Consider the following 27,426-nt stretch of genomic DNA (forward strand, 5'->3'; position numbering starts at 1 on the left):
TACTGATCACATGTAACAGTTACATTGTATTGGCTCAAGTTACAATTAGCTGTACTGTGTACGATGTATTTTTACAATGTAAAAAAATGAATCAACGCTGAAATCTGTGGCGTATATTTCAGGTTTGTCTGTCATAGCTGTACCTCAATCATCACACTAACATCCATTACCCTAAAAGTGTCTGTTGATCAAAATCTTAGCATTTTTCCCATGCTGATCCGAAAAAAGGTCAATTATAAACAATCATCAGAGTTCGAACTATCACTAGCTAGAAAATTATTGTTTGCAATGTTAAAGATATGTGTTCCAACTATGTGCCGATTCGAACTGACAGGAGGTTTGCCAGTCAACTTAAACTTCTACACACAGATCCATCCTGGTGGCATAGATTACTCAGGGATGTCAGCCTCTGCCACTTACATGTAACTATGGTTATACAATATCTAACCTCATAAAAACACCCTCTAGCATATCACAGGCATATCCAAACACCCACTACACATCACCAAGACAAATTAATCTTGTTTGTAAGTGATGAAGGTGATATTGTGATATAGGTACCAGTGACAGTATAGCCAGCCAAAGGCACATCAATCCCCCTTATAGGGTGAGCAGCCATGTCCTTATACAAGGTCCTACGAGTAAGCTAGTACCATCTACTCTGACAGCCAGGAGTTCTTGATATTATCAAATGAATCCTATTCCCTTGGACCAGGAATGGTCCAGTCAGGATCTAGTAAAATCACTAAGCTTTTCCTAGCAGTTTTAAAAGGAACAACTGACGATGGATGGCTGCCATAGAAAAACTATAATATATGTGATGAAAACATACTTTTGTATATGTATGATAATTTTAAATACATTTACCTTACATAAAACAGAATTACCACAGCAAGTAAAAGTTGGAGGGATAAAAAAAAACTGTAAGGTCATTATCAAAGAGTTAATCTGATCTCATATCAGCTTGCTAGTAACAACACAGATGTTGACCTTGACCTTGTGCTGATGTCTTGCTACATAAAGCACAACCTTTGGATATAGAAAACCCCTGGGTACACAGAAAAACTTATCCCTGACACTAGGGGAGTCACCAGACACAGCTGTCGGTATATACCACTGACCCAGTGGCCTACATCCTGATCAATACTTGCCCTGCTGACAGATTACACAATGGATTTAATGGTAGTTTACAGAGGTTATAGTGTTTAAATGTATACTGTTCAATACATGTTCATTAAATCCCTGTATTATGGCTAGCAGTGATGATTACAGGCTGTAATTAGCTGTATCTGTTTATTACTGGTGATCTGTTTCTGCTGATACTGCATAACCAGTGGACAAATGGGGTTAGCCACTTGTAAGTACATCAGTGGAACAAAGAGTTCTGTCAATGAAGAGAGTCCCACATCCATAACAACACCAGCCAACATAGTAACACACAACAGTATGTCCAACATCGGTAACAACCCCAGCTACAGTAACTACCCTGTAATACACAACAGTATGTCCAACATCCGTAACAACCCCAGCTACCTTAACTACCCTGTAACACACAACAGTATGTCCAACATCCGTAACAACCCCAGCTACCTTAACTACCCTGTAACACACAACAGTATGTCCAACATCTGTAACAACCCCAGCTACCTTAACTACCCTGTAACACACAACAGTATGTCCAACATCCGTAACAACCCCAGCTACCTTAACTACCCTGTAACACACAACAGTATGTCCAACATCTGTAACAACCCCAGCTACCTTAACTACCCTGTAACACACAACAGTATGTCCAACATCTGTAACAACCCCAGCTACCTTAACTACCCTGTAATACAAAAAATCAACTACCCTGTAACACACAACATTCCCAGCTACCTTAGTAACACACAACATTATGTCCAACATCGGTAACAACCCCAGCTACCTTAACTACCCTGTAACACACAACAGTATGTCCAACATCTGTAACAACCCCAGCTACCTTAACTACCCTGTAATACAAAAAATCAACTACCCTGTAACACACAACATTCCCAGCTACACTGTAACACACAACATTATGTCCAACATCGGTAACAACCCCAGCTACCTTAACTACCCTGTAACACACAACAGTATGTCCAACATCCGTAACAACCCCAGCTACAGTAACTACCCTGTAATACACAACCTCAACTACCCTGTAATACACAACATTCCCAGCTACCTTAGTAACACACAACCTCAACTACCCTGTAACACACAACATTCCCAGCTACCTTAGTAACACACAACCTTAACTACCCTGTAACACACAACATTCCCAGCTACCCTGAAACACACAACCTCAACTACCCTGTAACGTACAACATTCCCAGCTACCCTGAAACACACAACCTCAACTACCCTGTAACATACAACATTACCAGCTACCCTGTAACACACAACCTTAACTACCCTATAACACACAACATTCCCAGCTACCCTAGGCCTGTAACACACAACATTCCCAGCTACCCTGTAACACACAACATTCCCAGCTACCCTGTAACACACAACCTCAACTACCCTGTAACACACAACATTCCCAGCTACCCTGTAACACACAACCTCAACTACCCTGTAACACACAACATTCCCAGCTACCCTGTAACACACAACCTCAACTACCCTGTAACATACAACATTCCCAGCTACCCTGTAACATACAACATTCCCAGCTACCCTGAAACACACAACCTCAACTACCCTGTAATACACAACATTCCCAGCTACCTTAGTAACACACAACCTTAACTACCCTATAACACACAACATTCCCAGCTACCTTAGTAACACACAACCTTAACTACCCTATAACACACAACATTCCCAGCTACCTTAGTAACACACAACCTTAACTACCCTGTAACATACAACATTCCCAGCTACCTTAGTAACACACAACCTCAACTACCCTGTAACACACAACATTCCCAGCTACCCTGAAACACAAAACATCAACTACCCTGTAACACACAACATTCCCAGCTACCCTGAAACACACAACATTCCCAGCTACCTTAGTAACACACAACCTTAACTACCCTGAAACACACAACCTCAACTACCCTGTAACACACAACATTCCCAGCTACCTTAGTAACACACAACCTCAACTACCCTGTAATACACAACATTCCCAGCTACCCTGAAACACACAACCTCAACTACCCTGTAACACACAACATTCCCAGCTACCCTGAAACACACAACCTTAACTACCCTGTAACATACAACATTCCCAGCTACCCTGAAACACACAACCTCAACTACCCTGTAATACACAACATTCCCAGCTACCTTAGTAACACACAACCTTAACTACCCTGACACACACAACCTCAACTACCCTGTAACACACAACCTTAACTACCCTGACACACAACATTCCCAGCTACCTTAGTAACACACAACCTTAACTACCCTATAACACACAACATTCCCAGCTACCTTAGTAACACACAACCTCAACTACCCTGTAACACACAACCTTAACTACCCTGTAACACACAACATTCCCAGCTACCTTAGTAACACACAACCTCAACTACCCTGTAACACACAACATTCCCAGCTACCCTGTAACACACAACATTCCCAGCTACCCTGTAACACACAACCTCAACTACCCTGTAACACACAACCTTAACTACCCTGTAACACACAACCTTAACTACCCTGTAACACACAACCTTAACTACCCTGAAACACACAACATTCCCAGCTACCCTATAACACACAACATTCCCAGCTACCTTAGTAACACACAACCTTAACTACCCTGTAACACACAACATTCCCAGCTACCCTGTAACACACAACATTCCCAGCTACCTTAGTAACACACAACATTCCCAGCTACCCTGAAACACACAACCTCAACTACCCTGTAACACACAACATTCCCAGCTACCCTGTAACACACAACCTCAACTACCCTGTAACACACAACATTCCCAGCTACCCTGTAACACACAACCTTAACTACCCTATAACACACAACATTCCCAGCTACCTTAGTAACACACAACCTTAACTACCCTATAACACACAACATTCCCAGCTACCTTAGTAACACACAACTCAACTACCCTATAACACACAACATTCCCAGCTACCCTGTAACACACAACCTCAACTACCCTGTAACACACAACATTCCCAGCTACCTTAGTAACACACAACCTTAACTACCCTATAACACACAACATTCCCAGCTACCTTAGTAACACACAACCTCAACTACCCTGTAACACAACATTCCCAGCTACCCTGTAACACACAACATTCCCAGCTACCCTGAAACACACAACCTCAACTACCCTGTAACACACAACATTCCCAGCTACCTTAGTAACACACAACCTTAACTACCCTGTAACACAGCTACCCAGTGACACCGACATCTGTTGTTACCCAGCAGTTCAATACACCATCATTATCTCCCTTAGTTACAACAGCCATGCAATATAATATATTACATGCAGCATGCCTGGGGAGATTCGGATTGTGTGTCTGGAATCTCCATCACCACAAAACATGTTCATTTTTCATAATTCCATTAACTGTAATAATCTTTATTTCATTTCAATTTATATGATATGACAATCATTCCATAGGTCATTACATTAACAAAGAGGCTCAAGGGGATTGTGTCACTTGCCTGCAGTTACATTGGCAAGCATATTCAATTTATAGGAGAACAATGGATTTCTAACTTGCCACAGCCTAAGCTGACGAAATGGACTGTCTGTCATCTGTAGGGTTATATCTACCTGGAGTGTAAACTAACGAAATGGACTGTCTGTCATCTGTAGGGTTATAACTACCTAGAGTGTAAACTATCGTTTGTTACAATAAACAACCTTGATCTGCACTCGACATTCCTAAACATTACAAAGAATTATTTCTGCACATATCTACAGTAAACAAAATATCTTCTTTCATCAACAGTATATCCATTTTAATATGTTTGAATAGAAAAAATACCCTAACAGATTATTTCTGAAGTTTAATGAAAATAAATAGACTCTACTTTCAGCATTATCTGTTACTACTGGACGAACTGGGACAACCAGAGAGAGGAAAACTTGTACCTGGACACTCCATTTTTGTCGGAGAACAGGTCCACACAGGGGAAAGTGCACTGTGGTGTCTCCTGCTCTTCTTCCTTACAGTCTCTGTAATATACAAAACATACGTATATTTAGTCAAACTCTAACACTCAGCCTCTGTAATATACAAAACATACGTATATTTAGTCAAACTCTAACACTCAGCCTCTGTAATATACAAAACATACGTATATTTAGTGAAACTACAACACTCAGCCTCTGTAATATACAAAATATAAGTATATTAAGTCATACAATAACACTAATCAGTCTCTGTAATATACAAAATATAAGTATATTTAGTCAAACTCTAACACTCAGCCTCTGTAATATATAAAACATACGTATATTTAGTCACACTACAACACTCAGCCTCTGTAATATACAAAATATAAGTATATTTAATCAAACTCTAACATTGTATGTAATACTGACATGTAAGTCACACTGTGTGTAATACTGACATGTAAGTCACATTGTATGTAATGATGACGTGTAAGTCACATTGTCTGTAATACTGACATGTAAGTCACACTGTGTGTAATACTGACATGTAAGTCACATTGTATGTATTACTGACATGTAAGTCACATTGTGTGTAATACTGACATGTAAGTCACACTGTGTGTAATACTGACATGTAAGTCACATTGTATGTATTACTGACATGTAAGTCACACTGTGTGTAATACTGACATGTAAGTCACATTGTCTGTAATACTGACATGTAAGTCACACTGTGTGTAATACTGACATGTAAGTCACATTGTATGTATTACTGACATGTAAGTCACATTGTATGTATTACTGACATGTAAGTCACATTGTGTGTAATACTGACTTGTAAGTCACACTGTGTGTAATACTGACATGTAAGTCACATTGTATGTAATACCGACATGGAAGTCACATTGTATGTAATACTGACATGTAAGTCACATTACTTACGTATTACTGACATGTAAGTCACATTACTTACGTATTACTGACATGTAAGTCACATTGTATGTAATAGTGACATGTAAGTCACATTGTATGTAATACTGACATGTAAGTCACATTACTTACGTATTACTGACATGTAAGTCACATTACTTACGTATTACTGACATGTAAGTCACATTGTATGTAATAGTGACATGTAAGTCACATTGTATGTAATACTGACATGTAAGTCACACTGTGTAATACTGACATGTAAGTCACATTGTATGTAATACTGACGTGTAAGTCACATTGTATGTAATACTGACATGTAAGTCACATTGTATGTAATACTGACATGTAAGTCACATTGTATGTATTACTGACGTGTAAGTCACATTGTATGTAATATTGACATGTAAGTCACATTGTATAATACTGACATGTTAGTCACATTGTATGTAATACTGACATGTAAGTCACATTGTATGTAATAGTGACATGTAATAGTGACATGTAAGTCACATTGTATGTAATACTGACATGTAAGTCACATTGTATGTAATACTGACATGTAAGTCACATTGTATGTAATACTGACTTGTAAGTCACATTGTATGTAATACTGACATGGAAGTCACATTGTGTGTAATACTGACATGTAAGTCACATTGTATGTAATACTGACATGTAAGTCACACTGTATATAATACTGACATGTAAGTCACATTGTATGTAATATTGACATGTAAGTCACATTGTATGTAATACTGACATGTAAGTCACATTGTATGTAATAGTGACATGTAAGTCACATTGTATGTAATATTGACATGTAAGTCACATTGTATGTAATACTGACATGTAAGTCACATTGTATGTAATATTGACATGTAAGTCGGATTGTATGTATTACTGACATGTAAGTCACATTGTATGTAATACTGACATGTAAGTCACATTGTATGTTATACTGACATGTAAGTCACATTGTATGTAATACCGACATGTAAGTCACATTGTATGTATTACTGACATGTAAGTCACATTGTATGTATTACTGACATGTAAGTCACATTGTATGTATTACTGACATGTAAGTCAGATTGTATGTAATACTGACATGTAAGTCACATTGTATGTATTACTGACATGTAAGTCACATTGTATGTATTACTGACATGTAAGTCACATTGTGTGTAATACTGACATGTAAGTCACATTGTATGTAATACTGACATGTAAGTCACATTGTGTGTAATACTGACATGTAAGTCACATTGTATGTAATACTGACATGTAAGTCACATTGTATGTAATAGTGACATGTAAGTCACATTGTATGTATTACTGACATGTAAGTCACATTGTATGTAATAGTGACATGTAAGTCACACTAGTACTGTATGTTATACTGACATGTAAGTCACATTGTATGTATTACTGACATGTAAGTCACATTTTACATATTACTGACATGTTGGTCACATGTCAAATATGGTACATACATATTAAATGACTCTAATCTGCAACAAGTACGTATTCATTCAATTCTATATTCTACAATTTATATTTATATAATTTATACAACGGTCTTAAATTTGCATATAAAATATTTACATTAGATTTGAGATGGCAGTTTTTTCATTAAAGAAAGGGTCTCAAATAAGTGACAATTCTTTGATTTATTCGTTGCCCCACACAGACAGCACCAATAACAATCAATTCTCACAAAGGGGCCATCAGATGTGGCTAATTAATATACCTACAACAAGTGACATCATTGTGTATACATACCTACTATATGTCACCATGGTATTGAGTTAACATGTAGATATGTCCCGTGAATACCATTTCAATCTCTGGTTAATAATGTACAGAATATTTCTGCTCGACTTCTGTCTACAATCAGAGACCTGATCTCTACTGTAAAGGTGATGCATTCCTAAAGTAACTTACTTCCAATTGGACCTACATGTGTTTGGTAACCTCACCATCATACCTGGCAACACTTTCGCAAGTCAGTCAAAGAAAAAGAATTACAATTTTTATCACAATTGCCCTTAACAACACCAGACCATCAAACAAACAACAGAAATATGGGTTACTTGGAAAACAGTTGAGTAACTTTCTCCATTACCTAGATCTGTTCATCTCTGAGGTTTATCAGCCTTTTACTGTAGTAGTCCACTGCAGGTAAACCTTGTCAGCACAAGTCCGCACCATTTATCTATTGTCTACACCTGGCTGGCTACTTGTCAGCCTCTGAATCACTTTATACACATTATGTTGCTGCTATATATATCACTAAGGAAGGAAAGACCACCGACCTGAGCTTTCCTTCGGGTCACTACCTCTACCAGGTACACTGACCTACCTAGTCTAGTAAATGTCATGTGACCACTACCAGGTACACTGACCTACCTAGTCTAGTAAATGTCAGGTAACCACTACCAGGTACACTGACCTACCTGTCAGGTAACCACTACCAGGTACACTGACCTACCTGTCAGGTAACCTCTACCAGGTACACTGACCTACCTAGTCTAGTAAATGTCATGTGACCACTACCAGGTACACTGACCTACCTGTCAGGTAACCACTACCAGGTACACTGACCTACCTCTCAGGTAACCACTACCAGGTACACTGACCTACCTGTCAGGTAACCACTACCAGGTACACTGACCTACCTAGTCTAGTAAATGTCAGGTAACCACTACCAGGTACACTGACCTACCTGTCAGGTAACCACTACCAGGTACACTGACTTACCTACTCTAGTAAATGTCAGGTAACCACTACCAGGTACACTGACCTACCTAGTCTAGTAAATGTCATGTGACCACTACCAGGTACACTGACCTACCTGTCAGGTAACCACTACCAGGTACACTGACCTACCTGTCAGGTAACCACTACCAGGTACACTGACCTACCTGTCAGGTAACCACTACCAGGTACACTGACCTACCTGTCAGGTAACCACTACCAGGTACACTGACTTACCTAGTCTAGTAAATGTCAGGTAACCACTACCAGGTGCACTGACCTACCTGTCAGGTAACCACTACCAGGTACACTGACCTACCTAGTCTAGTAAATGTCAGGTAACCACTACCAGGTACACTGACCTACCTGTCAGGTAACCACTACCAGGTACACTGACTTACCTACTCTAGTAAATGTCAGGTAACCACTACCAGGTACACTGACCTACCTAGTCTAGTAAATGTCATGTGACCACTACCAGGTACACTGACCTACCTGTCAGGTAACCACTACCAGGTACACTGACCTACCTGTCAGGTAACCACTACCAGGTACACTGACCTACCTGTCAGGTAACCATTACCAGGTACACTGACTTACCTAGTCTAGTAAATGTCAGGTAACCAATACCAGGTACACTGTCAGGTAACCACTACCAGGTACATTGACTTACCTAGTCTAGTAAATGTCAGGTAACCACTACCAGGTACATTGACTTACCTAGTCTAGTAAATGTCAGGTAACCACTACCAGGTACATTGACTTACCTGTCAGGTAACCACTACCAGGTACATTGACTTACCTAGTCTAGTAAATGTCAGGTAACCACTACCAGGTACATTGACTTACCTAGTCTAGTAAATGTCAGGTAACCACTACCAGGTACATTGACTTACCTGTCAGGTAACCACTACCAGGTACATTGACTTACCTAGTCTAGTAAATGTCAGGTAACCACTACCAGGTACATTGACTTACCTAGTCTAGTAACTGTCAAGCCCTATGAGTAGGGACCTACAGTCTGCTGTGTCTATGATAGAGAAACTCAACAGTTAGAACAAATCTTATGAGAAGTTTTCCTGGCCGTCTGCATTCAGCCCATTCCAGTTTAACCACAACTACATTAATCCAAAACCTCAAATATGGATGAAATACAAAGTTTTATTTCAACAAACGGAACAAAAAGGGGAAAAAACATTGGCTATGTGTAAATATGGTAAAGAGATCAATGGCCATGTCTTTTGAAGTATCTCCTGGGTAGAACCTGTACTGAACCAGCCAACCAGATATCTCTCTCTACTTATGAAATGTTGAGGTAGCCAACCAGATATCTCTCTCTACTTATGAAATGTTGAGGCAGCCAACCAGATATCTTTCTCTACTTATGAAATGTTGAGGCATGTGCAGCCAATCAGACATCTCTCTCTACTTATGAAATGTTGAGGCAGCCAACCAGATATCTCTCTCTACTTATGAAATGTTGAGGCAGCCAACCAGATATCTCTCTCTACTTATGAAATGTTGAGGCAGCCAACCAGATATCTCTTTCTACTTATGAAATGTTGAGGCAGCCAACCAGATATCTCTCTCTACTTATGAAATGTTGAGGCAGCCAACCAGATATCTCTCTCTACTTATGAAATGTTGAGGCAGCCAACCAGATATCTCTTTCTACTTATGAAATGTTGAGGCAGCCAACCAGATATCTCTCTCTACTTATGAAATGTTGAGGCAGCCAACCAGATATCTCTCTCTACTTATGAAATGTTGAGGTAGCCAACCAGATATCTCTCTCTACTTATGAAATGTTGAGGCAAACTCAGAAGAACCTCACAGATAACCAAGGGAGATGTTTCACTAGAAAGATTTCAGATATCTGAAAATTTGTTTCAGTGTCTTTTTGTAAAATGGCTAGTGTAAACAGTGTTTTGTACAGTAAATTGCATATCAATGGTTTCCAAAGACAAAACATGAAAAGAAACCATAGTAGAAAGACAATGATGGACAATGGAAGATAGAAATAACAGATATTGTAGTATGTTTACTGGTTTGGTTTTAAGGAGTGACACAGGTGTGTGGTAAAGTCGGTGGAATAAAACCAGCGACCTGGTACAATTACCGAGTATTGTTTCATCTGCTAATGATAAGTTACCCAACACTGAGTGTTCCAGGCACTGTACACACAGCACCATGCTGATCATCATCCTCTACTGTTACAACTAGTTGGCTATCTGGATGACACAATAGTAAAATGACTACCCTGGACATTAATTTGTACAGTGTTAACATCTGTAAATGATAGTACATGTCTTTATCTCACTGAAGTTACGTTAATATTAGAAAACAGGCTGCTCAAGTGAGGAATATAAGCTAACGTGATAGATTAAACAAGCTAGAGATGAAAATGGGAAAAAAAACCCTCTCAAGTAAAATAATAAACTAGGTAGGCAGAAAGAGTAGATGAATATAACAGCCACCATTACACAAACTAAAGATACAAAAAGTAGTGACACCATTAACTTGACAGTAAATTTGGTCTTCTTACCAGGAATTGTATTTTCCTGAAAATACTAAATGTCAAACAAATATATTTATTCTATCGTTTTCTAGATGTTACATTAAAATACCTATACTTCCACAAACGTTTGACAGCAGTAGGTGGGGGATTTATAGATCTGTGTAGATATGAGCTCAGTGTAGGCCTGTCGATGAAGATCTGGATGTCAGCTATAATAAGGTGTTAGGGGTTCCTGTAGACATGTGAAGAGAAGATGCTGCCTATACCCTACTTCCTAAACATGTGACAGCACCATCACACTCTCAAACAGCTCCAATACAACCTGAATAATTCAGGATAAGAGTCGGCTGTAAAATGGTCTACTTCACATCAAAATGCAATAAAAATCTGTTACAAATATAATCATACAGCTATAAGTCTTAACGGCTGCTGCTGGTACTATAAAAACCGTCTCCAGTAGATGTAAGTATATATATAATGTTATACATATCAACCTTTTAGGCTCGCCATCATTATTTGCACATATGAAACTTTTTTGTTTTGTTTTTTGTTTAGTTGAATTAGCTTTCTGTATTGAAAACTGATCCAAGGTAATATTTCAATGCAGGTATATAATATCTTGAAGACATAAGTACAATCTTAGCTAATAAGATATATAAAGATCCTCTGGAACTCTATGCAGTAATTCAACTTCGATATACAATATTGGGTGTACAATCCATCACATGTAGTATATATGTACTATCTACGAGTCTCCCAGTAACGAGTATACAGTATTAGTGTATATACAGTATTAGTGTATATCTACGAGTCTCCCAGTAATGAGTATACAGTATTAGTGTATATACAGTATTAGTGTATATACAGTATTAGTGTATATACAGTATTAGTATTAGTGTATATATAGTATTAGTGTATATACAGTATTAGTGTATATCTACGAGTCTCCCAGTAATGAGTATACAGTATTAGTGTATATACAGTATTAGTGTATATACAGTATTAGTGTATATACAGTATCAGTGTATATCTACGAGTCTCCCAGTAATGAGTTTACAGTATTAGTGCATTTTAATGCATGTTGTATTTGATAAATAATAAAAATATCCCACAGTTCAGGATCTAATTGAATTTATTAATTAAGAGCTGTCGGCCTATTGATATTGTGATTGATTACAACATTTTGACAATTCAAAAATAGTGATGTATCTTACTTTGCGTGACCGCAGTCTATGACATTTCATCACCACTGACATATATACTTGAAGCATTGTGCCAAGTACTAAAACCCTCACTTTTACAAATGTTGTCCTAATTATCTCGTCACATCTAAGCACTGTAAGTTTACCTAGAATTCTGACGAGCCGTTCATAAGAAAAAGTATCACGAGCCGTTCATAAGAAAAAGTATCACAAGCCGTTCATAAGAAAAAGTATCGAAGACAGTTTGGATAGGTATCTCATCCAGATGATGGCAGTCAACATTCACAGCTGTCTTCGTTGACTTCCTTATGTTGCCAGCTAAAAAACCATTAATGAAATACTTGATATCATCAACCGATGTCTGAAAATGACAACTCAGTGTGTTGTCTGACATCTTAGAAACTAAAGTCACAGTAAGGTGAGTTTGAATGATACGTAAATGGTGTATTCCTATAGACTTGCACACGCCCCAACTCAATATTAGTTTTTTGCACGTACTTCAAGTCATTATCAGTTTTTATAAACCAAACACATGATCAACTTTAGACTAATCAGAAGAGAGTTTAGATAGCCCATTAATAGTGTATATATCTGTATACATGAGTAGAATAATTTGCAAATATATATCCATCCTTACCGATGACATAAATCTAATTCATCAACTTTTCAGCTGAAGACTTATTAGAATGTTTACGGTAATGACAGTTGTATATGCTTGCATTACCTTAAAACATGTGCACACACATTACCGGAACAGCTGGTCCAAAGCACTTCCTATCTGTCTCCTTAAATACCCCTCAGAAGATAAAATTAAAACAAACGAAGCCCCATGCCACCAGCCCCCCTATGTACCACCATATGACTGGACCCTTTACAACAGTTTTAGGGGAATGTGTTTGAGGTATTGTGGCACTCGTTAGGTTGAGATGTTTCCTTCTCCAGGTGCAACAGTGCCCAGAGAACCATGACACATGCAGAAATCTCAGCCAAACGTACACAAATGTGCAGGTCTCACCAGCATAACAGCTCAGTGAATTACAATTCCTGTAATTCACCCAAGGAGATGCAGGAAACCCAAATCATATTGAACAGACAAGAAGCATTCCCGCATGGTTAACTACAAATTATATATCTTCCACCTTTATTTCAGGAGCCCCTCAGCCCACTCTGTAATTAAATTGTACAATTTAGCATGATAATATCAAACTAAATTTTACAGAAATCTGGAGAAAAATGAAAATATGTGATAAAAAAACCCACCCAAATCCTTGACTATTTTTCATGAAATGACTGAGTTGATTACATTATGACAGAATAATATTTAAAAACAAATGTATATAACTGTAAGAAAATTTAAGAAAACTTCAATGTAAGAAGAGCTATAAAGAGTTTCAGCTGACATAACAAGCCGGGGCTCTGATTTTGGTGATAGAAATGGTAACGTTTATTGAGGAACACCTTACAGATCTGATTAACCACTGTCCTGTGGAGGGCCACCAAGAAAGAGTGTCACTCATGTCAAGTGTGTCATACGTCTGTCCTATGTCGATTGGCCACCCAGATAAAAACCCTCGAGACACCTACTGAGGGGAGTGGCTCAACTCTCATTACAGTTTTTTTTTTTTTAATTAAAAACAAAAAGTGTGTTTTTTTTATTTCTTTTTTTTTTTCCATTTCCCCCTTCCTCCTGTAATACTTCACTCTGGGTAGATCCATTTCCACATATTTTCTCTCTCTTGTAAAGCTCATTTTAGCTTAGGGATTTGGTGATGTGTGGGTTCAGTACAGGGCAGCTGCCACTAGTGTTAAGACAGTCTATATCGTGTAGTGTCCTACAACAAGTATCACTTGGTGAGCTGTACTGTCAACAGCACCAGGAGAAATCAACATAACAAACATATTACTATGACATATAAACAAATGACAAATTAATTCAGCAAAATCATAACCAAGTCTAAAACAGAAATGTGTCACCTGCCCTCAGGTACAATTTTTAACTTTGAAGCAGTCATTAAGCTGCAGCCATACCTAATTTCACTTACAATAGAATGTCTCCACATTCTTATCGTGGTCCAATCCATTTCAACAAAGATCCTTGAATGCATCGTGCAGGCCACACAAAATCTCAGTAATAGAAATATCTAGTTATTATCGCTAATTCTCAGGGAAAAAATATCACACCAACTGTTTTCTGCATGAAAACTCCATATAAAACACTGCGCTTTATCACACACCATGAAATGAAACCATTATAATTGCATAAGAACATAATTTTTTTTAAAGTACTCGGAAAGCCAGAGGGAAATGACTCATATACTTGTTGGCCAATCTTGTGAAAATGACAACATTGCATACAAAGTACTTGTTAAAAAAAATCGCAGATCTGTTAAATATTCCAAAGTCATTGTTACCAAATTGGATCCTTATTGGTAAATGTCTATGACATCTCTACACAACACAAATGGCTTCTGCAAGTAAAATATAATTTTCAAGATAAGATTGAAAATGTCTAGCTTTAAGGTAGTTCTTTATATCAAAACATGTCAGCTTTAACAGAAGTTAAGTAACTACAATGTTGTGTACCACACAAACTGAAGACTATGCTATGTCATTATGCAGACTTCAGTCTTAATGTCATTTATGTAAATTAACCAAGTACTCTTCTTCCAAATGCATTTATCTAACCCAGAACAACTCTGTGGTTACAACTGGAGGTGTGGTTCTGCTACACACCAGCTCGTCCTCCATTCCAGGCCATTTTGTACACTATGGCTGAAGCACACTTCTCATACTCCCGTGTGAGTTGGTGTGTCTTCTCATCCATGATGAGGGCCAACAAAACGCAATGATCATCTGATGCTTTTAGACTAATAACGATTACATAAATGTTCAAATTAACATAAAATCTTGGCCGAGAGAAAAATTGAATAAAAGTGATCTCTATGGAATTCCATTTTATGTTTGTCTGCAGAGAACAGTATGGTGTTGACATACAGTCTGTCACAGTGACAAAGCAGTATGGTGTTGACATACAGTCTGTCACAGTGACAAAGCAGTATGGTGTTGACATACAGTCTGTCACAGTGACAAAGCAGTATGGTGTTGGCATACAGTCTGTCACAGTGACAAAGCAGTATGGTGTTGACATACAGTCTGTCACAGTGACAAAGCAGTATGGTGTTGACATACAGTCTGTCACAGTGACAAAGCAGTATGGTGTTGACATATACACTGTCACAGTGACAAAGCAGTATGGTCTTGCATACAGTCTGTCACAGTGACAAAGCAGTATGGTGTTGACATACAGTCTGTCACAGTGACAAAGCAGTATGGTGTTGGCATATACACTGTCACAGTGACAAAGCAGTATGGTGTTGGCATATACACTGTCACAGTGACAAAGCAGTATGGTGTTGACATACAGTCTGTTACAGTGACAAAGCAGTATGGTGTTGGCATATACACTGTCACAGTGACAAAGCAGTATGGTGTTGGCATATACACTGTCACAGTGACAAAGCAGTATGGTGTTGACATACAGTCTGTCACAGTGACAAAGCAGTATGGTGTTGGCATACAGTCTGTCACAGTGACAAAGCAGTATGGTGTTGGCATACAGTCTGTCACAGTGACAAAGCAGTATGGTCTTGGCATACAGTCTGTCACAGTGACAAAACAGTATGGTGTTATCATACAGCTAATTTATCTATCTGATATTATAACTCTATACTTGTCCTTTTGATAGTGTTAATTGTTAACTTCTGTTCAAGATGTACATATGACATCAGGGTGATTTAATTACCAAACTTTAACTACATAGCCGTTATTGTCAGCCTACAACCAAAGGTTTTCCACCACTAAATTGCAGTGATGAGATCAATCTCAAATGGTCTAAAACAGATTTTACCTCTCAACACAAACCTACAGAAAGTCACATTACAATATTTAGTTAAAGTTGTGTTGATTTTCCCATAGGTCTCTATCTGATTTTACTTTTAAAAGTGCACTTAACATTGAAATGAACCTCTGGCGTGTATGCTTTATAAAAGATGTACAGCAGCTGACTAAACTATTTCATCTTTCAGTCATGATTTATATCAAAGTGGATTTGTTCACCTTGATTTTTTCTTTGATAGATCAATTGTTTTTTTCAAGCACAAACAACAGCTGTCAGGTCCTGATCAGCACCAATCAAAATTCTCCTTTCATCAATAGTAACCAATCAGCAATGAATTAACAACACAGTAATGACAGGACAAGATAGCAGATATTGTCAGGTAAGTATGTTTATTTAGACACAGGAACTTTATTAATCCTGACAATTGGTTAAGAGAAGTAACCTGAACACATTGTGTGGGATTAGAATTTTACAGATGACTTCCGACCAGAGTAAGGACTAGTGACTAGCTATAACAGCAGAGATACCAGTACTAGCCTCCGTACCATGTTGTGGGATACAATATCACATTTCTGGTTCTTAGCTCTTTGAGGCCATTTTTAACACTTCACCCAGATGTTTGAACTTCCTGTATAAGTTGGGTTTTGCTTGAAAGGCTTGTCAACATGTGTAAGCCCCATCAATCCCTACTGCCAGCTGAGCGGGCCCAATTATTACACAGTATTGTTTTCATACTAAAATACTGCAGTGTACAATACAATTTTACTTTACAAGTAGTTCATAATACCATTTAGACAAATTAAAATGTTTAATTAAAATTATATTGTTTCATTTTGTGAATTTAAAAGTATGTTCCAGAAATTTAAAGTTCAAGTGAAATTAAGAGATTACACTGAACAATACATTTAAATTCACTTTAATATTGGGGACTTACTTCTAGCAAAAATATGTGTTAGGACAACTAACAAATACAGTCACTTTTACACATTCAAATGCTACATAGGATACAACATAAACTAATATTCATGATTATAATGAAGATAATATTAAACATCCTTTCATACATTGTGAAACTTTGACACCAGGTTTGTTCAACAGCTCTACAAACAGATCAAGATAAATCCAGCATACCTGGCCCCCACTAGAAGAGAATCATGCAGTCTTTCCCTTATCTCTTTGATGTAAATTGCCCCTAATAAATAGGCCCTTCCTTTGACCCTGAAACTTTCCATGTAACCCTGACAATGACTACTTGTCCCATCCTAGGCCTGTCATCTCCTTTTAACCATAGCCATGTGTTGGCACCAAGAGTCTGCGTTATCCCTATAAAGGACACTATAAAGATCCCTGGTAGGACTGGGTGGTGAATAGCCAGTCACCTAGGTCCTAGTCAATAGTGAAATTAACTGGAGCAGTCCGAGTCATTATATAAATTATGGGAAACGCATGGCTGCAGATTTACTCATATACTTTTCTGTATGAAAGTCTAGAGGATGGGAATGCACATGGTCCGATTCATTGACTGTGGTACTACAAACGTCCTTAACACTACCGAGAACCTGTACCTTATACTTTACACCAAATTAACTCTTTTTTAATTTTCAATCAAATATTGAATTAAACCCACCTTTTCTCAAATCGTATTTTATGCCCATCTTGTTTCTCAAATGTATATTCAATGAAAGTCAGACAAAAGCTTGGTAGGGAGGGAACTTGAAGGCAGGAAGTTGGGCAGGGCTGGTTTGGACCTCCCAATGCTGGCCTTGATGACTTTTTAATCTGTATAGGAATGCTGTGGTTAAGCTCACGCTTGAGTATCTTACCTTCAGTTCAAAGTTGGGTGTGTTTATATATTACAACATTACTGTGTATAATAACCTAGATCTTGATTTCTTATTTCTATACCACAATGACTTGAGGAATAAACCTGGCAGCTGTTCCTGGTCAACAGAAGCTCCATCCCTAAAGGTTACATTACATGGACCCTCATGATCAGTCATCCACCCCACCCCTGTCAACAGGAAGGTTACATTACATGGACCCTCAGTCATCCCCCGTCACATGACCTCAGTCATCCCCGGTCAACAGAAAGGTTACATTACATGGACCCTCAGTCATCCCCGGTCAACAGGAATGTTACATTATATGGACCCTCAGTCATCCCCGGTCAACAGGAATGTTACATTACATGGACCCTCAGTCATCCCCGGTCAACAGGAATGTTACATTACATGGACCCTCAGTCATCCCCCGTCACATGACCTCAGTCATCCCCGATCAACAGAAAGGTTACATTACATGGACCCTCAGTCATCCCCGATCAACAGGAATGTTACATTACATGGACCCTCAGTCATCCCCCGTCACATGACCTCAGTCATCCCCTGTCAACAGAAAGGTTACATTACATGGACCCTCAGTCATCCCCGGTCAACAGGAATGTTACATTACATGGACCCTCAGTCATCCCCTGTCAACAGAAAGGTTACATTACATGGACCCTCAGTCATCCCCGGTCAACAGGAATGTTACATTACATGGACCCTCAGTCATCCCCGGTCAACAGGAAGGTTACATTACATGGACCCTCAGTCATCCCCCGTCAACAGAGAGGTTACATTACATGGACCCTCAGTCACCCCCGGTCAACAGAAATGTTACATTACATGGACCCTCAGTCATCCCCCGTCACATGACCTCAGTCATCCCCGGTCAACAGGAAGGTTACATTACATGGACCCTCAGTCATCCCCGATCAACAGGAAGGTTACATTACATGGACCCTCAGTCATCCCCCGTCACATGACCTCAGTCATCCCCGGTCAACAGGAAGGTTACATTACATGGACCCTCAGTCATCCCCCGTCACATGACCTCAGTCATCCCCGGTCAACAGAAATGTTACATTACATGGACCCTCAGTCATCCCCGGTCAACAGAAATGTTACATTACATGGACCCTCAGTCATCCCCGGTCAACAGAAATGTTACATTACATGGACCCTCAGTCATCCCCCGTCAACAGAAATGTTACATTACATGGACCCTCAGTCATCCCCCGTCAACAGAAATGTTACATTACATGGACCCTCAGTCATCCCCGATCAACAGGAATGTTACATTACATGGACTCTTTCTTACCTGTCTGGTAGTATATAGCTGGGTTTGTTTTGTGTAAATTTATGTCATTCTAGAGTATCTTGTAGGTCATCTATTGTAAGTTTTATATACATGTAACTTATAACCAAAAGTCTGCCTTTGATGATGTGAGGAGTCCTTCCTGTACCTCTCCCTGCCAGCTACCTCTCCTATGTACAGCCCACAGCTGACTATGGTCATGATCACTGGCCAGATAAAGTGACCAGGTAGTCACCTACTGTCTCACCTCTACAAGTTCCCACTCACCTGAGCTTCTCATGGGAGACATGAGTTAGTGTCCCCTGATCAACAGTCTTACAACAGATCCATAGCATGATGTCTATCTCACAAACTGCTGTCAATCTCACAAACTGATGATCATATCAAACACAGGTTTTGATTCATTGTACTACCCTATATACACACTACAGCTGGAATGACTTTGTATATACGAGTGCTATATAAAGATGACCCACTGTACATGTGTAGTCAGCTACAGCTGACCTGGAAATGAAAGTAAGTATGGCCATGTGTCTATAAATAACCCACTGGAATTCAAAGTTAACTCTCCCTAACATGTTATACTATAAAAGCTTGTCACCTTCTGTGTAGCATATATCTATTTGAATCTTGTTACAAGACAAAAGATCTTGCTATTATCTTTCTGATGATGCATTCTTGAAAGTCCTGGTGTGCTACGGCTATATAAGAGCAAACATTAGATAAAAGCCCAGTCAGAAGGCCCAGCAGACAGTTTTTTTTACTCTACCAGCACAAGGCCCAGCAGACTGCTTTTTACTGTACCAGCACACTTTGTAGTATATACTAGGCCCAGCTTTTTACTGTACCAGCACACTTTGTGTACTAGGCCCAGCTTTTTACTGTACCAGCACACTTTGTGTACTAGGCCCAGCTTTTTACTGTACCAGCACACTTTGTATACTAGGTCCAGCTTTTTACTGTACCAGCATACTTTGTGTACTAGGCCCAGCAGACTGCTTTTTACTGTATCAGTGGCCCAGTAGACAGCTGTAAGCAGATATTATATACAGGCACAGCTGCAGACTGCTGTAAGTAGATATATACAGCACAGCTGCAGACTGCTGTAAGCAGATATTATATACAGCACATGTACAGCTGGAGGCTGCTGTAAGCAGATATTATATACAGCACAGCTGCAGACTGCTGTAAGCAGATATTATATACAGCACAGCTGCAGACTGCTGTAAGCAGATATTATGTACAGCACAGCTGCAGACTGCTGTAAGCAGATATTATATACAGCACAGCTGCAGACTGCTGTAAGCAGATATTATATACAGCATAGCTGCAGACTGCTGTAAGCAGATATTATATACAGGCATAGCAGACTGCTATAAGTAGACATTATGTACAGGCATAGCAGACTGCTGTAAGCAGACATTATGTACAGGCATAGCAGACTGCTGTAATTATAAGCAGACATTATATACAAGGACAGCCATAGCTATGATAGCCAGCTCAACACCTCTATTGCAGACAGCAGAGGAAAATTTGCCATCTCACAATAAATCAAACTAGAGATATTGATTGACTCGACACTGACATAGCTACAAAACTGATAAAAGCCTTCTGAAGAAAACCTGTCAGATATTCAGGTTTTTCCCCAGTATTTTTTTCACCTATCTGTTTCATTTTTTTTCCATCTAGTGTCAATTTGTACAGCAGTACATTAAACCTGGAGTCTGGTAATATGCACAACTCCTTGGCATCATTACGACTTGCTCCCTCAGATAACCTGACGTCCCTTTAACAATGCTATGATAGATAACACGTGTACAACCAGGCAATTCCCCAGATGATAAAGGGTCATGCAGTTCAGTCAGGTATTGGACACCTGTGCACCCAGGTAAAGCCCTTAACACCATACTCCATCCACAACAAAGAAAATAATATGACATGATTTATTTATACTATGAATTATTATTCAGTAAAATTTAATGGCAAGTGTAGACATCTATCTAAAATTACAGCCAGGTACCTCACATTAAGATTCTACCAGACAAATACCTGGAAATCGAAGAAAGGAAAACATCTTTGGTTCAAGTGTAAATTTTACACATTTTCGCTTGTTAAACGTATGGTATTAACAAAAATATTTGAAAAGTCTTTAGTATCGTAACATTACAACAGATCATTAAATACATTTACTTAAAAAAAAGAAGCTAAAAACTGAAAAAAATGTACATGCTGAGATATATGAACCATTCATGATCATAGAATTTATCCTGAATAATATGTCACTCATGTTAGTGCCTGCCACAATCAATATTCACAAAGCATATAAAGGGCACAGGCGGCTATTGAGTAATCTTCATCAAAAGATTAAGCCAGCCATAACTAGGATTATCATTGACACTCAACTGGATCCAATTATCCTTTACAACAAAAGAAACCAGCCTCACTTTCTGAAACGTGTTCAATGTAAAAGTGAAAAAATATGCAGGTGAAAACTCTGCTGACAAGGCCAATCAATACAGAACATATCAAATAGAAACAAATTTTACAGATGTCATCCAATTATAATGTTAAATTATTTCTGTAATAGATATCATGGGAATATAATTGATTGATAGGGTTTAAGATCCTTGTTTCAGTTATAACCACAAGGCCAAGTATATGAAAATTACATTGCATGGAGCCTTTAATCTTTGTCCAGTGTTAAACGTTCCTTAGTGTAGAAAATTTAAGGACAATCTGAGACATCAAGATCAAACACAGAAGTTTCCTGTGGACAAACCAGAGGCACAAAACAGGCCAACAAACAGTTCTGGGTTCGTTTGGAACCACCAGAGGCACAAAACAGGCCAACAAACAGTTCTGGGTTTGTTTGGAACCACCAGAGGCACAAAACAGGCCAACAGACAACACTTCTGGGTTTGTTTGGACCCACCATATACATATTGTATTGTGAGATAAGTAATGCGATACATATCATAAGGGAAGCGTATCATTGCAGCACTAGTAGCAATTTAAAGAACTTACCTCTATTTCCCCTACTGGGCCCTGTGCCTCCAGCCCCAGGAGGACCAGAGTCACAGTGACAACAGAATAGGAAACAGAGACACAGCAACAACAGGGTACTATATTCAGCGTCAATAGACAAGAGACATTTGAGATAGAGACGAGAGAGATTCAGTGTTAACAGACTAGAGACATTTGAGACACAGAGGCTAGATAGATTCAGCGTCAATAGACTAGAGACATTTGAGACACAGAGGCGAGAGAGATTCAGCGTCAACAGACTAGAGACATTTGAGACAGAGACGAGAGAGATTTAGTGTCAACAGACTAGAGACATTTGAGACAGAGACGAGAGAGATTCAGCGTCAACAGACTAGAGACATTTGAGACAGAGGCGAGAGATTCAGCGTCAATAGACTAGACATTTGAGACACAGAGGCGAGGGAGATTTAGTGTCAACAGACTAGAGACATTTGAGACAGAGACGAGAGAGATTCAGCGTCAACAGACTAGAGACATTTGAGACAGAGGCGAGGGAGATTTAGTGTCAACAGACTAGAGACATTTGAGACAGGCGAGAGAGATTCAGCGTCAATAGACAAGAGACATTTGAGACAGAGGCTAGAGAGATTCAGCGTCAATAGACTAGAGACATTTGAGACACAGAGGCGAGAGAGATTCAGCGTCAACAGACTAGAGACATTTGAGACACAGAGACGAGAGTCCACAGACAACCATTCAGGGTTGTGTGTGGAACTATCTGAGACACAGAGAGAAAAAGTTATCAAGCTAGATTCATGGCTCCCCTTAGGCCACCATAATCGCCATTAGGCAAAAAAATCTGATGGATCCATATCACACACAAAAGAACATGAGTCTCGATCACAAAAGGTAGTTATATAATCCCACAGGACCAAAATGTCTGGTCCAGGAACTCAGTCCTGGATTTTACAGGGAAATAGAAGCAAGCAAACAACATCTTCTTTGCAATTACAGATTTGTCTTTTAAGTCATAGTGTCTATGATATTTCTTACAGTAGTTGTTTTTTTCTAGATTTTTCATTAAAGTAGTATTAAGGCACAAGCATTAACACATCAGGATGTTAGGAAGTGTTATGAATACCATCTATCAGTATATCAAGATGATGATTGTTGTTGATGCCAATCAACTAAACTTTCTGTCAGAGTAACCTTGGTGTTCAGTGAAAGTCATTCCTTACTTGGCCACAGGGGACAGTAAACTTAACCAGTCATATATACAACACACATATATACATGAAGTCCTAGGAAATCATTTCTACTATGCATATCGGCTTTAGTTAATACGCTACTTAAGTAAAACTTCATTAGATCACAATTCTGATAGATTCTTTTTATGAAAATAAACCTTGTTTATTTCAATATTTGTAAAAAAAAAAAAATGTTTTTTATTTCATATGATCTGAAATCAATAATGAAATGTATTCTTTTACCATATTCATCGTATTAAGAGCCTCAGACACTACTAAGTCCTTCAAAGGCTTCCAAGAAAATCGAAAATACCAAATGGGTAGAAAAGTGTGTCAGAATCTTTACTGTGAGGTATTATTTATGTTTGGTTGTGATGTGTGGTGCAAGTTGTTTATTATCATAAATCACCTATGAGCTGTTCCTGACTAGGGTGTGGGAAGTGCATTCATTAACAAATTAATCAGTGTGGAAGAGACATGTCTGTGGTATGAGTGTGAAATATTTTGAATACAGTAATCATTATCCAAATGTAAACAATATGCTGAGGTGATTATCACTAATAATACCTAAGTTGGCCTCAAAAAATAAAGTAATCAAGACAGAGAGGGCTTCAATTTCACAAGGGCTTCAATCCATACAAGTGTAGCAACATTGAGAAACTTCGATATTGGAAAATAAGGTTAAAAAACCTGAGAAATACAGAGACAAGAGTGAGGTCAGGTGGTAGAGTGGTAACAACCTTTGCCTTTCACCTAGGTAACTGGGGGGTTTGAATACCCGATCAGATGTTGAAAGGTATGGGGGTCACCTGCCCAACCATGTGGTTTTCTCTGGCCTACAGGTACTCCAGTTTCCTCCTACAATAAGACTCCTGGAGCACAGCCACCCGAGCCACAATTGAGCGAACAATCGCACAGCCACCCGAGCCACAATCAAGCGAACAATCGCACAGCCACCCGAGCCACAATCAAGCGAACAATCATGATTAATATCCTGGAGCACAGCCACCCGAGCCACAATCGAGCGAACAATCATGATTAATATCCTGGAGCACAGCCACCCGAGCCACAATCAAGCGAACAATCGTGATTAATATAAGTTGTTATAACTTGTTTCACAACTGTTGTAAAACAAATAAAGTTTATATTTCAACAGACACAAGATGATGACAATACAACATATAGGGCACCTGAGTCAGATGTTAGAATGTGACCACTGGCTAGCATTCAGATCTACAATTACAGGAACCAAAATCAAACGATTCTGAGCTACATGTATGTGAATGGTCCAGACACAAAATCCACCAGATCTCCATGAGACCGGCCAGATCAGGTGCCTAATTTGAGGTAGTAAATGCCAGCTAGTAACTGAAAAACATCATGGAAATAAGCATTGAAGAAAGGAAGTTCATGCTAATAACACCACATAAAATGGACCAGCACATGTTTATTAGGAGGGCATAACGGGAAAGACTGACTTTAGAGGAAAGTCACTTGCCTGAGGTACATAGTTAAATACCTCTAACTGACCACAATTTGTTACCAACAGGATGTATCTTTGAATGCAATGTGTGACCTTCTGGGCGCATGTGGTGGTATCTGGGGTAATCTCCACATCATCAGGCTGTATTTACATATCATCTTGGCGATGTTCAATCATCTAAATTCCTAAGAGTTTCCGATGGGAAGCAACCTTTTACAGACTAGCAATGGTTCTTTATTCACCTGTATACTTCATATGCCATCACACAATACTCTCATACACTTGATGTACTAAATTATTACCACATTTTTGTTTCAGAAATTTCAAATGTTTCATATACATTACTTAATTTTACATTTTGATTTAATTTTTTGAGTCATGAGACCAGTCCATGTTTTCCAGTTGAAAATGGTTGAGGTTCTGACAGAGGTTAAATTGCTCTGAAAACCCAGGACCATTTGGCACTAATCAATCCTGCTCATAACTGTGAAAAATCCACAATCTCTCCTGCCAGACAAAGATTAAAATCTTCATGTATACTTGATAGCATCTACAGAAACAGGGAAAAAAATGTGAAAAGGAACAAGAAAGTATTTATGGGTAGAGCCAGGTTAGAACTACTACCAACCCATGGTGTATCTATGGACAGTGTCACTCTTAATTCTTTTACCAACCCATGGTGTATCTATGGACAGTGTCACTCTTAATTCTTTTGACAATGTGTGATTTGGATCCTAATGTGATCTGATCAACATTTACCAGAGTATATGTACCTATATACCCAGACTTGTATTAACAATCTCAACCTTTCTCTATATCTTTACCAACACCTTACATTTAATTTCTATCTCATCCTTCACTTTCCATTTCTATTCTAACCGTCACCTACATTTCTAACCTGGCCTCCACCTTACATTTCTATTCGGACCTTCACCTTACATTTCAATTCTGACCTTCACCTTACGTTTCTATCTTGACATTCACCTTACATTTCTACCCTGACCTTCACCTTCCATTTCAATTCTGACCTTCACCTTACGTTTCTATCTTGACATTCACCTTACATTTCTACCCTGACCTTCACCTTACATTTCTACCCTGACCTTCACCTTACATTTCAATCCTGACCTTCACCTTACGTTTCTACCCTGATTACTGTGAAATAAAGAAAACCTACAAATAATAAACACAATGAATGATAGGTCATCAGAGACATTTGAATTGAAGCATGATCAATAATGGCGGACTATCATTTCATGGCAATGACTGGTCGTACAGTGATCCAGCTAGCTAGCACACATTTAGTGAACTCCAACACAAGACAAAGGGTCCGTTAAATGTGGTCAGCACCCTCAGCATGGTCAGAACAATATAACCCAGTATATTCCTTAGTAGTCGTTTATCAGCCAATCAGTCATTATTCCTACTTTGAACATTTGTGTCATTAGACGATCGATAGGGAATGGCTCCAGTTTCATGCTCCTGTTTCAGTCTTCATTATAGCTGGAGAGAATAGTACAGACTCAAATGTGTACGGAGCTCAAACATTGTGTACACTATAGACAGACAGTAGATATAGTTAGGGGAGCTCAAACATTGTGTACACTATAGACAGACAGTAGGGAGCTCAAACATTGTGTACACTATAGACAGACAGAAGATAGTTAGGGGAGCTCAAACATTGTGTACACTATAGACAGACAGTAGGGAGCTCAAACATTGTGTACACTATAGACAGACAGAAGATATAGTTAGGGGAGCTCAAACATTGTGTACACTATAGACAGACAGTAGATATAGTTAGGGGAGCTCAAACATTGTGTACACTATAGACAGACAGAAGATATAGTTAGGGGAGCTCAAACATTGTGTACACTATAGACAGACAGTAGGGAGCTCAAACATTGTGTACACTATAGACAGACAGTAGGGAGCTCAAACATTGTGTACACTATAGACAGACAGTAGATATAGTTAGGGGAGCTCAAACATTGTGTACACTATAGACAGACAGTAGGGAGCTCAAACATTGTGTACACTATAGACAGACAGTAGATATAGTTAGGGGAGCTCAAACATTGTGTACACTATAGACAGACAGTAGGGAGCTCAAACATTGTG

At 38.8% G+C, this 27,426-nt stretch overlaps 1 protein-coding gene across 2 annotated transcripts in view; it reads right to left on the minus strand.

The window, feature by feature from the left end:
- Positions 1-27,426, minus strand: part of LOC117327912 (zinc finger protein AEBP2-like) — a 76,766-nt gene that overhangs the window by 18,821 nt on the left and 30,519 nt on the right. The window contains exons 1-2 of one of the 2 annotated variants that reach the window (XM_033885154.1): positions 19,858-20,015; positions 5,121-5,204 (exon numbers count right to left, since the gene is read on the minus strand). In XM_033885154.1, the coding sequence (XP_033741045.1) occupies positions 5,121-5,204; positions 19,858-19,925 (152 nt within the window). In that variant the 5' untranslated portion in view covers positions 19,926-20,015. Of the gene's footprint in view, positions 1-5,120; positions 5,205-19,857; positions 20,016-27,426 lie in introns of those variants that run through there. The other variant, XM_033885153.1, reaches the window with a different exon arrangement.

This window comes from Pecten maximus, chromosome 5 (assembly GCF_902652985.1).
Source record: "Pecten maximus chromosome 5, xPecMax1.1, whole genome shotgun sequence".
Taxonomy (NCBI): domain Eukaryota; kingdom Metazoa; phylum Mollusca; class Bivalvia; order Pectinida; family Pectinidae; genus Pecten; species Pecten maximus.